Source organism: Thunnus maccoyii, chromosome 18, assembly GCF_910596095.1.
Source record: "Thunnus maccoyii chromosome 18, fThuMac1.1, whole genome shotgun sequence".
Taxonomy (NCBI): Eukaryota; Metazoa; Chordata; class Actinopteri; order Scombriformes; family Scombridae; genus Thunnus; species Thunnus maccoyii.
Window position 1 is genome coordinate 3786618 of NC_056550.1, and position 14297 is coordinate 3800914.

At 37.4% G+C, this 14297-nt stretch overlaps 1 protein-coding gene across 1 annotated transcript; it reads left to right on the top strand.

Moving 5' to 3' along the window:
- Positions 1-587: 587 nt before the first annotated feature.
- cln3 (CLN3 lysosomal/endosomal transmembrane protein, battenin) lies at positions 588-12823 on the top strand. Its single transcript, XM_042393912.1, has 15 exons — positions 588-954; positions 1072-1099; positions 3012-3108; positions 3250-3336; positions 3951-4030; positions 5211-5296; positions 6879-6951; positions 7817-7960; positions 8193-8332; positions 10182-10234; positions 10326-10394; positions 10541-10596; positions 10697-10790; positions 12130-12270; positions 12596-12823. Exons 1-15 carry the CDS (start codon positions 900-902, stop codon positions 12710-12712), a joined length of 1320 nt encoding a protein of 439 aa, XP_042249846.1. The 5' UTR covers positions 588-899; the 3' UTR covers positions 12713-12823.
- The last annotated feature ends 1474 nt before the right edge of the window (positions 12824-14297 follow it).

A 14297-nucleotide genomic window follows, 5' to 3' on the forward strand; every position in this document is an offset into this window, starting at 1 on the left:
CTTCCCTATTTGAGAGTAATGAGCAGTATATAAACACTCAATAAATCATTTATAACACACTATAATGCATTTGTAACACTGTAGACTCAAACATGAAAACATTTTAAAGTTTTGATTATTGTTACATGTATTTTCTGTGTTGATCAGTTGATTTGTCAACTATTAGAATTCCTCTCATGTAACACCTGTAACTGATGTATAAACAGTTAGTGAAAGCTTGATAACAGTATACTGTGACTGTACACACATGAACTATTTATTAAAAGCATTTATTCACTTTTAAATGTTATTAAATAATCATTCACACTTTGAAATAGTTTGTAAATGTGTTATAAAAAATTTCATTATTTTGTCAAACCATTATTGTGTATTAAGTGTTTATATCCTGCTTATAAATGTTAAATGTTGGTTTAAAATGATCCGAAAGGCACATGTGATGCTGAAAGTAGGAACAGTTCTGCTTTTAGCCAGCTGTCACGAAGCCACAGATCATTTAGAGAAAGGTCTTGTCTTTTTAATATCACAAGACACCGCACTCATTGTATGAAATAAATTCCCAGCTAGAGTGTCTCCTGTAAAAAAGTGTCTCCCGTCATCGAACGGGAACCGACCGGGATTGGCTTTGTTTCTGCGGGGATTTATTTGTGTGAAACACCGCGTTTCATGTAACGTTCATGGATGTCTGGTAACGTCGTCAAAGTTTATAAACTACAGCAGCTGCAGTCATGAGAAATATAACTTAGCCTGTAAGTTGTTGTGAATTTGCCGTCTGTGTCAGCATTAACGCAGTCTACGATGTCTCCTGAGTGTTTCAGCAGTTTGAAATGTTAGCCTGTTAGTTCTTTTATTTAGCCTGTTAGCTGGGTCTGCTTTTATTCAGCCTGTGTAGATTTGTAAACATGGAGCAGACAGCCAGCGTTAACGCAGATCCTGCTCAAAGCTCCGACAGTAATGGTGAGTCTGTCATTTGTCAGTTGTTTGTTTGAATTGACTCATAAACATACAGTACTAAAAATTCACACGTTACGTTAAGGTGAGTTGCTAATGCTCTTGTTTATCTGTTATTTACAGGTCGTTGGCGCAACTGGACTGGCTTTTGGTAAGTTTCTATTTTATAAAATCACTGACTGAAGCTGGGTTTTCCATTACACATATATTTGATCAACTCAACTGAAGATTAATTATCACATCTATATCTGAAGTGTAGAATAACTAAAGTGACAAATGGCAGTGTAAACCACTAAAGCCACTACAGCAACTGAAACGCCTCCTGCCTACCTGAAATCCCTCATTCAGGTCCACATTCCCTCCCGCCCACTACGCTCTGCCAATGGAAGGCGCCTGGTAGCACCACCACAACAGGGCCCTAAGTCACTAGCTAGACTCTTCTCTGTAGTTCCCCGGTGGTGGAACGAGTTACCAAACTCTGTTCAATATGCAGAGTCCCTCTCAATCTTTAAGAAAAGACTAAAGACCCAGCTCTTTCGCGAACAACTCTGCACTTGATGGACTGTAGGTAGAGAAAAAACAAGAAAAACAACAAATACAACAACAACAACAAAACCTGCTTCTATGCACTCTAATCATTGCCTGTTGGGCCCAAACTTAAGCTTCTTGTGTTGTCTCCTGACTAGATCCCTGCTTGTGTTGTATCAGTCTCATATGTACGTTGCTTTGGATAAAAGCGTCTGCTAAATGAAAAATGTAAATGTAAATGTATCAGACATAAAGTAAAAGAAGTGCTGACTGTGAAACGACAGTCAATACTAATGAAGATCACAGCTTCCTCATAGTGTTGCCTTATTGTTGCAGTGTAGCATGTCCATACTTTTATATTCACTCTCAGACAAACAGAAAGGTACAGAAACCCTCTGTTTGATTTATATTGAAGAAATGAAAGGTTATTTGCAACCCCTGACAACTTCAACAAAGATGTAAATAAAATTCTTGTTTTTCCCAAAAGTGTTTCAGATGATTTTCACCTTAAAGTGAACCTATGTGACTTGTGCTGAACTGTGGCCAGAAGTAACAAATACAGGATAAATGATGCTAAATGCTAAAATGTATTGACAGTGAACTGGCTCAGTAATGTCAGTCACACATTAATATCTATCTATAGTTAGCTATCATTAGCCACCATCAGTGACTGGTCATACCAGACCAAGTGAGGCTGTAGCAACAAAAAGTTAATTGAATTGAACAAAAGTGAATTATATTGCTGATGAATTCAACTTAACATATGTATGAGGGAAAATGTGCAATTTCTTCTGTCAGAGGTTACATAGTGTAACTTAAAATGTTGAAATAATATTAAAGAAATATGCAGTGACATAAGGAGGGAAATGCAATTAGTCAGAAAAAGTTAGCTGGTACAATTAAAAAAATAACTACTAGCAAGCTACAACAAAACTTTATGAGGGACTGTTGAATTTTTTTTGGTGAAAGTGCTAATTAGCGCTACATGCAGGAAAAATAGAAATGGGATTTGAATTACAACTATGTCATTAGAGCTCGGTATTGAACCTTAATACTTTTTGAGACTGAAAAAGGTCAGTAGAATCAACTATGGAGTCGTGAAAGTTACCATTCAATTCTTAGTTTATGTGTTTAATTCCATTTTTCCTACTCTGATTCATATTTTTAAATGTTTTTTATTAAGGAGAAGACAACATTAAACACTGATGCACTGAGAAATTTGAAATATTAAGCTAAATTTAAAAGATTCCATATGTATACTGTATATATTACACAATACATATTATTTATTATTTCATATGTATTCTAAGTACTGTAGCAATAAAAATATGTTTTTGAAAATTGAGCTGGCAACATGATTACATAAAGCTTAACTTCAAACATTGTAGATTCTGAAATATAGGATTTAGATCCACAGTTCTATTGGTGTTTTCTTTCAGAAAAACCTCTCAGTCTGTGGCTTAGTTGTCAAGTAATGATGTATCTGATTGTGCTTAGCCGGTATTAATGATCCCTCCCTCTGATTACCTCCTCAGGCTCCTCGGATTGTGCAACAACTTTGCTTATGTGGTAATGCTGAGCGCCGCCCATGATATCCTTAAAAAACAACAGTCAGAAAATGTCACAACATCTGTAAGAAAGCACTTTTATTTTTATATTTTGTATTTGCAGTCACATTTGTTATTGCAAAGAATTTGAAAACTATAAAACTATATCAGTATAAAGCTATAAAGCAAATGATTCATTTTCACCTGTTCCTTTCTTAAATTCTAGACTTCAACAACCACATTTGCTGTGGACTTCCAAGGTGGAAACAGTAGCAACAGTAGCCGCTATGACTGCAATCCTGTCTCTACTGCGGTAAATGGAGATTCATTACACAACACTGGACAACCTTCAAAAACTTTTGATCGGTACTGTATATTTATATGCAAAGTGAGACTTTAAGAGAGAAACTCATCCAATCCACAAAAATAAGGGGTTGAAACACACTTACAGTATAATGTTAATATGACAACACAACATACAAACAATACAGGTGCCCACAAACACTGCTCTGTAGCAGTGGCTCCCATTCGTCTTTGTCTGACATACCCCCACATACCTATCAGATGAGCTCAAGTACCCCTTCATTGACCCCACTGGTCATATTCTAAGCTTTTTCATTTTAGTTGATTTTTAAGTAGATGTTAAGTAACATTGCACTAAAGTGGAAATTTTTTTTTAATTTGAAAAATCAATATTTAGGTCGATTTTGTTAAATTTGCATTTGTAGCTGGACCTTTAAACCATTTGTTTATTTTTTAGCAAGCTGTCTCAACTGTTTATCTGATAATTTTAGTTAACTACTTAATTCACATTACATTATTTCACATTACTTTTATCCTTTTATCTAACAATTTATACCATATATCTAGAGGACATCACACTCTTTAGTGACAAACTCTCTCTGATTCTGATGGTTTCCTCTTCAGGCTGTGCTGTTAGCCGACATCCTCCCAACACTCCTCATCAAGCTGTTCGCTCCCTTTGTAATCCACAAACTGCCTTATGGGTAAGACGATGGCCATCACAGCTAACTCTGTTTATAAAAATCCTCAGTGTGGACCTTGATTCCTCTGGCTTTGACCACAGCTCACCAACATTTGATTTAAATCAGGGCCATCAGTGAAATAGAACAATGATTTCTCAGTTAATTTTCATCTCAAGGCTACAACATTTTGCAGCTTTCAGTACTCTTTAAGTGTTGGTTCACCTTAATGAGAAAAAAACATTTTCTCATTTACTTCTAGTGTTAGCTAAGCACACACACGGATAGTTTGTATGTACTGGTTACCAAATACATGAATCTTAATTAGTTCATTTCAAATTTTGGCTAAAGCCTTTATTTTCATTACCGGCAGAGAGAACTGGGCCTTTATTTGAAACAAGTTCATGTTAGAGACAGGACTCCTTCCATATTTCTCCTGTTCCCCAGTTAATGCAAACTCAGATTCCACTCTGCTGCTTTCAGCCTCTTCTCTAGCCAAAAACAGTTCTCATTCATGTATTATTTCCAGTCACTTCCACTTAACTGTTGTTTTTTTTTTTTTAAATTGCTGTTAAACCACCTTCAAAGAAACTCAACACAGGTGTTCTGTGTCTTCCAAGCAGCTCATTGTCCATAATCTCTCTGTTTTCTGGTGGGCTGTTTCACCCTAACCCTAGTATCTTAACAATGTTTGGAAAAATGAGCAGAGCCATCACAACACAATTAATGTTACTCTCTCTGAATGCTTTTTACTCAGCCTTTATTTGTTCATGCTCAAATAACCCTCAGCCATCATTTGTCATCATACCAGTTTTTATTTGAGGATTCACAGCACACACAGACTGGTTCACTTTCACAAACGTCCCATTTGAGCAGTCGACTATTCGGCAGGCCAACAGAATTTAACTCTCTGAATGTCACTGTAAGAATTGCAGCCATTTATGTACATAACCTTAGTGAACATAAAGTTAAATAAAGTTGTTAATGACTGTCTGAAGTCTTCAAACCAGAAACAGCAGCAAACACTTCTTTCCAAATGATGTTCTATCAGGCCCGTGCAGCAGCTTTCTGGGGGTTTTGTCTTCAGTCTTTAGCAATACAGCATCATCATCATGGGTTACATAAGATCAGGTAGCTTTTTTTGCACAACATGATTATTGTACCTAAAGACATTTTCCTGCCTAATTCTTGCTTTTAATTGTAGTTTCCGAGTGTTGTTCTGTGTCATCGTGGCAGCAACAAGTTTTCTCCTCGTGTCCTTCTCTTCGACTGCGTGGATGAGCATTCTAGGTAATGACCTGAAAGCTACCACAGTTACTATTATCTTTAGTTATAGCTTTTATCATTATTGGTGGTCGAGCTGCCTTTGGCGTTGGGCTTCTGATGTGTTAGATACAGCATAAAATCTCCTCGGTTTCATTTCCTGTCATCTTATCTCAGTGGTTGCAGCTGCAGTTGCTCCACAGAAATGTGATAACGTTTTAGTCTTATCATGGCTTATAAACAGAAATAGAAATATTTATCACCATGCTAAGACTAATCAGTGACCCGATGTTCAAGCTCATGTTTTAACATAAGTCTTTCTCTTAACATGCTCTTCTCAAAAGTTAAAATGAACCCTCTATGCAGTCTCAGAGCAAAAATGAGCTATAGCGGCCTATTTACAACCCTGTTGCTCCCGATCTGTGCACTGTCTATGTGTTAGTTATGAATTAGTTCGGGGTAACATGATAATGATGGTGTCACCTTAAAAGATAGGTTCACATTTTTTCAAGTCTGTCTTTAAACAACACTACATGCCCATGTGTACATTGAAAGTTGTTGGTCGTTGCAGTTGTTACTCTTGTCCATACTGGCTGTGAAGAAATCCCTTCTTAAAGGAAAAGAGATGATGGACAAAATCCACAGTCTTTGTCCTTGGATGATACCACAGAGAGGGAATATTATACTAAATGCACAGTAACTTTGGAAGATGCCCACTTGACTTGTCAAATTTTCTTTGAAATGCATTTGTGCACAAAAATAGGACTGAGAATTTGATACATGGGCATGTGAGTATTGTTTTAAGATAGACAAGATAGAAAAATGGGAACCTACCCTTTAAGGCTCAGTTTAGATTCTGCTTCAGTGGTGCACACAGTATTAACAAACACATTTTCAATTAATCAAATGACCATGGACCAGTTGCCACACATTGAACCTTTAAGCTAAATCTACCTCTTTTTTTTAGCCATTTGGCTAAATCTGACACATTAACATCATATTGATGTTAATTAATGTGTTTTACATGATAAATAAATGAATAAAATAAAGTAAGCCTGAGCCACCTCAGTGGCTCTGATAGGTTTATGGCCCTGGGGCAGTTGCCTGCTCTGTCTCGCTGGTAATCCAGCCTTGAGGTCGGGTCACTCAAGACAAACTGGTGTCAGGTGAGCAGACAAACAAATGACAATGCACAAAATCCCCTTTGATTTTTTCAAAAAGATGACACTGGGACCCATTCACAAAGCAAGGCAGATGAGCTCCTATGGCTCTGTTAGATACAGACTGAAAATGCTCAGTTAAAAGCAAACAGTAGAGGGTGGATGCAGAGCTGATGCAACCTCATGGTTTTTGTGAATAAATACAGTTAGGCTAAATGTGTTATTATGTCGAGAAAGGCTTATTAAAGTGTGTTGTTGACATTTGTATTAACCAATAAGTACCTCACCAATAAGTAAATAGTCATCATTTTGAATGACATGATCCATGAGGAAATTGAAAGTAAAAATAGGTCCTGTGAAGTAATATGGAGGTAAAATGGCAGCATCAAAATGTGATTCAACAAGGTACTTCTCTCACTCAGATTACCTCTCTACCACTGTGTTTGTAGGAGTGATCTTTGCCAGTATCAGCTCTGGACTGGGAGAACTGTCCTTCCTCTCGCTCACGGTCTTCTACAGCAGGTAAACAGGAACTGTACCTACAGTAAAGTGTAAGGTAGTCTGAGTAGAAAAGGGCTCCAACAGCAGGTTATAATATAATACTGTATATAATAAACCATTTCAAAGCTTAGAAAACTTTAACTTACATGTTATAGTCTGTTAACTACACATCGCAAATACTCTGCATTGCTTATGACAATCAAGTTTTTCACTTGATGTCCTGCCTTCCAGTCAAAGTTTTGTGTCTGTTATTGATGCAGTGTATGGAAGCTTATTTCTGCCAGGAAAGAAAAAAATAGATTCAGTTTTGGGAATGACATAAATGAAAACACTGACATTTTAGATAGTAAGTCAAAACCTTTGACTTATTTTATACTTTTCACTTAATATCTCAAAATAATGACTTAATATCTTATAATTATGACTTACCATGAGTGTTTTTATTCTTATTATTGCTAACTTTTCATCTGTTTGTATGGACTTCCATATTGTGGTGATGGGCTGTTTAAAAACGTTGTGAAAAATCTGACAGCCTTGATTTCAGTGGTTTTTGTCACTTGACTATGAAATCTTTGATGTCCTTAAACACACCACAAAACAATCTCTCCATTCAACCACAATGCCATGTGATGATAATGTGACTACAATTTAATCTGTTTTAAGCAAGATTAAATTTCATTTTAATACCACCCTTCCAACTGAAATCATTGGCAACAAGCTATTCCCTAACCAGTAATGCCATATTAGACGTGCATGCATGTATGTGTGTATCTGTGTCTCTCAGGTTCTGATGGTTTTATAATTTATTGGTCATTACATACACTATGACATGTCTTATAAAGATATTAAATCTAGATTGATAACATTTGTTTCCCATCTGCCTCAGAGATGTACTGGGAGGCTGGGGCTCAGGTACTGGTGGTGCCGGTGTTGCTGGAGCCCTCCTCTACTCGGGCCTCACCCAAGCCGGCCTGTCACCCCAGATTACACTTCTCATCATGCTTGTGGTCCCGTTTGCTATGTTGATTAGGTAAGTAAAGAAGAAGAAAGATTAAAAAAATTCTGTAGGCAGCAAACAAACATAAACCACCTTGACAGACTTCATTCCATAAACTGACATTTCAGCACAAGCATGACTTGCTCAGAGCCATTACCTTCATGGGGAAAAAAGCAATGCCACTATTTCACACTGCAAATGCATTTCTTTGCTTATACCAACATGTCGCCTTACGCCTTGGCTTGTTTTTACCATCCAACACCAGCTATTTTGTCCTGCTGGTTCCTCCAGCTTCATTACCTCAGTGGAGAAGCAGAGAGACAGAACATGCAGCTGTGGGCTCAGAGGAGAGAGAGCGGCTGATGGAAGGATCAGAGGAAGAGGAGCAGGACAAATCAACCCAAGGTACAAACTCAGTGTAACCCGTGTTACAAATGATAAATAGGTTTAATTAAAAATAGTTTGACATTAAAAAATACAATGACCAAATCCAGTAAAAGCTGAACATGTTTTGTTGGTTGGTGAGTCGGGTAATCTAACAGCAGAGTTTTATATTAGCTGCAGTTGTGCAATACATTCATTATCATCCTTAAGACTTCTTGGGTGTTAAACATTCGTGAAAATATGGTAAACCAAGCGGTCAGATAACCTTAGTCACCCAAATAGTTTTATCTTGGTTTTGTTTGAGGATGCTGTGTGTCATTCAGATATTGTATGTTAGCGTTGATAGTGATAGTATGTGGGAGGATTTGTCAGGAGAAATCAACTCTATGTACCAGTGAAAACTGATTCCCAGGTTTGATATGATGGACCTGATAAGATTTCAAAGAGCAAAAGTAGAAAAAATGAAACCTCCTAGTCCAACTTGTCCATTTCCTTCTTATCAACCACTGGCCGAACAGAAAAAAACGACAAAATAAACATGTAGAACAAATAAATTAAATACTAACAATAATGAAACAAATAATTATAATTTATCATCATAAAAAAATACATGCAAATACGTGGCTATGATACAAAACATTTTTTTAAATACCATATGATATTAATTCCAGGTAGGCAGTTTATGTTATCTCTTGAAATGTGACAAAGTATCCCATTTTATATGTGCATATGTACACAAAGACATGCACATAAATACATTAAGATGCTCGTACACATTGCATATACAGTGACTGTGTATACATATACACAATCAAAGAGTATGCAGAGGCAGAATAGCTAACAGTTTCCAAGCTAACAGTTTCCCCTGCTTATCTTTGTGCTAAGCTAGGTTAGACTAGCTGATTATCCTGATCACCCAGATTTTAGGGTGTGCATGACATGTAAAATATGGAAAATACATTGTTTTATTTCCAAGAGTGAGATAAAAATGTTGATATCATTCTCACGTCTTGTTAAGTATGGAGCTAGAGTCAGGATGTGGTTAGCCTAGCTTCACATAAAGACTGGAAGCAGAGTTAAACAGCTAGCCTGGCTCTGCCAAAAGTGAAAAACTGCACCTACCAACACCTCTAAATTTCACTGATTAACATGCCGAGTCATTCATTTAGTCATTTGCTTAATCTGTACATAAACAGAAATGTAAAAATTGTGGTTTTAGGGGGAGATGCATGCTGGAACCACTTGGACTACTTCATAACTGGAACTTTCTTGTTTCTTTCCAGCAGCTGGGTGCAGTGAATTTGTGCAGTGTCTCTTTACAGTGAAGTTAGCACATTTCTGCCTTTGTAGAGATGAGAACCTGTGCTCACTGATCATATCTGGGAACATGTTATAAAGCTAAGCTAGGCTAACCACATCCTTATTCCAGCTGCCTACTTAATATACAGAAAAGAGGTTGTTATTGACCAGACTTCTCTCAGCGGTCATTGCATTTTTTGACTGCACACACTTTCATTTCTGCATGAAGCACTTCAGTGGCTCCAGAGGACGGTGAAAACAAAGCACTAGATCACTTGTTTGGACTGATTCATATGTATGGTCTGTGTCGATCACACCACTACAACAGTTTTTTAAATGCTAGACAGATGTGATTCAGGCTGATGAGTCAAATTTATTTTTCTGTAACAAGACAAAAAGTCTAAAGCAGTGTCATGTTTTTAATGACCTGTGTATCTGATTTCTCATCTTTTCCATTTGTCATTTCCTTGTCCACTGTGCCACACTGTTTATGTGAAGGAAGTGTAATTTTAAAGTACTGCTGTTTGTTATTGAATGTCCATGTTCTCTCTCTTCCTCCTGAATGTAACAGAGGCCGGCAGTACTGGACCTCTCACCCTCAAAGACAAGCTGCATGTCATCAGAGTAAGTGTACTCCTAACTGAACTTCACACCAGAGTATTTTTATTGCACTTTGTCAAGTTACACTGTTCTTCATCTTAATTCTTGTGAGCAGGGCTTGCTGAAGTTTGTGTTTCCTCTGGGCCTGGTCTATTTTGCTGAATACTTCATTAACCAGGGCTTGGTAAGTTTTGTGGTGCCCTCTGGCGTCACATCCACTTTACTGCACTGTTTATCCTCTTAACAAGTAATTTGTGTGTATTTGGAGCCCAGTATATACAGCAGTGATACATATTGAGCCCAGAATAACTCAGATGTTTCCTTTTCCAGATGGAACTCCTGTATTTCCCAAAGTTTTTCCTGTCCCATGCAGAGCAGTATCGCTGGTTAGTTTTCCTTACTGGAATGTTATTCTGAAGGAATTCACTTGATTTAGAGTTTGAGGATGTAGACCTCAATCTGGTTGTTATTTGTATGTGTGCTCAGGTATCAGACGCTGTATCAGGTCGGTGTGCTCGTGTCTCGATCCTCCCTGTGCTGCGTGAAGATCAGGAAACTGTGGGCTCTCGCTTTGCTACAGGTGAGAAATAGAGATAGGGAGTTTTTTTTTATTTTTACAAATACTTTTGCAAAATGGTCACAGCCAACATTTTTTGGTTGGATATTCCTTTAATTTCTGCACATGGCAACTCAGTTAAGGTTAAGATCATTCAACTAAAATGACTTCTCTAAGGTTGTAGAAACACTCTGCTCAAGGTTACTTTTTTTTAAGTCAAAAGTTATGAGCTTGATAGGTGCATATGTTAAATGTGAATTATAGTATATGTTTAAAAATGCTTGCTCTCAGCATAATTTAGTTGCCACATTACATATAAACGCTGGAATACATAAGGTAACTGAAGTATTTTTTGTTTTTTTTAGACAAACATTAACATAATAACATAGATACAGTATTTACAATGTGAATGTAGGTACATACTGGTAAAAATTGTAATGAACTGCAGTAAGCACAATTGAATTATATGGTTGTTAGAAAGGCTTGGATTTTGATGGGATTATGGGAATGAGAGGTTAAGAATTTATTTGCCAGTTCTTTATTTGTAGTTCTTACAGTAGTTGTATATTGTTTTACCTGATAATCACCATTATATGGATACCATGTTAATTCTTGTCAGAACAACATGCCGCCTATTGGCTGGCGAAATTATTACCTGTAATTTTTAAAATCTTTATTTGTTGACCTGTTTGCAGATTGGCACTATTAAATGTATGCTGAATCAGCTATTAGTAGTTTCTGTACATTGGTGTACAATTAACTATCTACTACTTGATTACTTTGATACTAAAGACAATTTAAAAACGTGAAGGAAAATTCTGGAGTTATAGGGAGAGCATTTTTTTCTGTGATTTCCAAGCAGATTCATGGATGTTTATTTGCAATGCACATCAGTGCCTGTGTAGAGAATATTGTCAGTTTATTATGTAGGCAACACTTTATATTGGTAATTCATTTTACAAAGCAGGTTGGTTATATGACCCAAGCTGTTAATAAACAAACCATTAACAGTTATCAGTGTTTCCAGTGTCAAATATCCAAAGTTCTGCCGTACAGATCTTTGAACCTTTGAAACTTTGAATAGTAATTGGCACAGTGATAACCTGTAAAGAGTAGCAAAAATACACTTGAAATAGCCATGTCAGTACTGCAAACATTGCTAAAAGCTCAGGTATGTCAGGTGGTGTATCAGCACGTCAGCAGCATTTGTCAAGTGACATTTCTGTTTGGGTTCAACTTGTGACTGCTGTCTCATCTGTTTTCCACTGCAGTTAGCTTGTGACTCGCAAAAACTTGTATCAAAGTGCAGATTGCCAGACTCTGTTTTCCCATCTTCCCCTCCTCTTCTCTCTGTGCTCTACAGGTGGTGAATGCAGTGCTGCTTCTGTTCGCAGTGCGTTACCAGTTCCTGCCCAGTGCCTGGTTGGTGTTTGCTATAATCCTCTATGAGGGTCTGCTGGGTGGAGCTGCATATGTCAACACCTTCTACTTCATCAGCAAGGAGGTCAGGTCAACTGTCTGTCAGTTGGTTTGTTAATGCAAACTCAAAACGTCATCCATGTCTACCTGTAATCAGGATAATGTACATTTCCAAAGCACTAATTCCATCAGTACAGCAACAGAGTCATGTCAAAGCCACCACTCCGCTGCTCTCAGATTCAAACAGATGTATATCTATCATATGTATCTATCAACAAAATGATTGTGATACATTTCTTTACCATATTACCAAGCCCCACAGTATGTAGGCTGCTGTTTTGTTGTAGCTGTGTTGTGTCTCAGTCCAAAGAAGTGTGTGTTCATGCCGACTTCTCTGTTTTCTCCCACAGACTGAAGACAGACAGAGGGAGTTTGCCATGGCCGCTGCCAGTGTAGGAGACAGTCTGGGTATAGCCCTGGCTGGAATGGCTGCTTTCCCTGTCCACAGATACTTCTGTTCTCTATGACCCAGCCCACACACTGACCAGTGACCACTGACGATGAATAAGCAAGACAAGTGTGTGTTCCATGTGAGGAATGTTTTTTTTTTAATATTAAATGAGTTTGAGATCATCGGACTAAAGCAGACTTTACTTCTACATATAAATATTGACTGCACATGCTGTAAATAAAGCCGCACTATGCAGATTCCTGATCACCCTGAGTGAACCATCCAGAGAGAGAATCACTTACCAGTGACTAAACCTTTTCACCAACTCCCAGTGATCAACTAATGCTGATTTTTGGGATCTACATGCCGGGTCATGATGTGAGCAACCGTGATCCGAGCCCATGATCCCATGACATAAGTGATTTTCCATACAACAGGAATGGTAAAAGCTTTAATATTGTCTTACAGGTTTGCTGGTTTGCACAAACTGCACTAAATGAAAAACTGATGATGCTGTCATAAAATGCAGAGAATGCTCATAGCTTGTTTTGTAGACCAATATTAGTTGTGCACTAACCTCGGTAACAAACTGCGTTTCCTCTGGCTGCGTCACAAGAAAAGCCTTAATGTGGCTCAATTGTGAAAAACTATTAATGGGAAGCGGCTAAAGCAGGGCAGCAAATGTTCAGTTTGCATTAATTTAACACAGTAAACACAGCTGTAATAAAACTTAAGAATAGTAGATCAGTTAACAGTGAACATGTTAGTAGTAAGACAAAATGAAGAAATGCAGTATCAGATGAACAGCATGACACGTTCCTGATAAGACAGGGACAGAGACATGCATCTCATCTTCAAAAGTAGCACCTATCGCATCTTTGTCTTGTCATGCAATTTGAAGTGCTTATTATTAGCAGACAGCAAGCATGGAATGTGAACTGACCAAACAGCAGACTACACGAGTTCAGGATAAAAACTATTATTTTACTGACCCTCACTTACTGACCTCTTTTAGGATAATGTAGTCTTCACGTTTTTAAGTGTTAACCTCTGGCTGCCATTTAGTGCGACTTTAAAATCGAAGATGGTTCAGTAGAATGATTGGTACTTTAGGTCTTGGCTGACAACATAACAAACCTTATGTGATAATTGCACATTTTTTAAGGTTTATTTTTATTTACTACTGATGGTTTGAGATATCTAAATTATTATAGTATTATGTCATTGTTACATGTTATGTCCTCAATACATGGACACAACCAAAGGCTCCAACTATTGCATACTGACTGTTGCGACATCATTTTAACTAACATGTAAGTAACATGCCAGTATGGCACTAAGTTGTAAATGATACATAGTTGCTTCTATGAACAGAAGAAACTCTGCATTACTAGAACAATCCTATTCATAAGTCAGAAGCTCCTCAGCCTACGACAGTGTTTTACTGTGCCTTCTGAACAAGGTTGAATCAGGTTATTTCTTATCTAATGACTCTGAAATACAGTATATTAATGCTTTCGTTTTACTTTTTGCAGTGACCGAAAACCAGTCATGATTGAAAAATGCCTTTTAGGCAGAGAGGCTTTTATAGGTGGATTTTTTTTATAAAGACAGTGAAAAGGTGTCACGACAAAAGATGCAAAACAATAGGAACATATTTT

What these genes read in the sequence shown, in the direction of transcription:
- cln3 (XM_042393912.1), top strand. Translation starts at nt 900, where the DNA reads ATGGAGCAGACAGCCAGCGTTAACGCAGATCCTGCTCAAAGCTCCGAC. An exon ending in ACAAGCTGCATGTCATCAGA is followed by an intron (nt 10,235 to 10,325) that starts GTAAGTGTACTC and finishes TCTTGTGAGCAG; the next exon opens with GGCTTGCTGAAGTTTGTGTT. An exon ending in TCTACTTCATCAGCAAGGAG is followed by an intron (nt 12,271 to 12,595) that starts GTCAGGTCAACT and finishes TTTCTCCCACAG; the next exon opens with ACTGAAGACAGACAGAGGGA.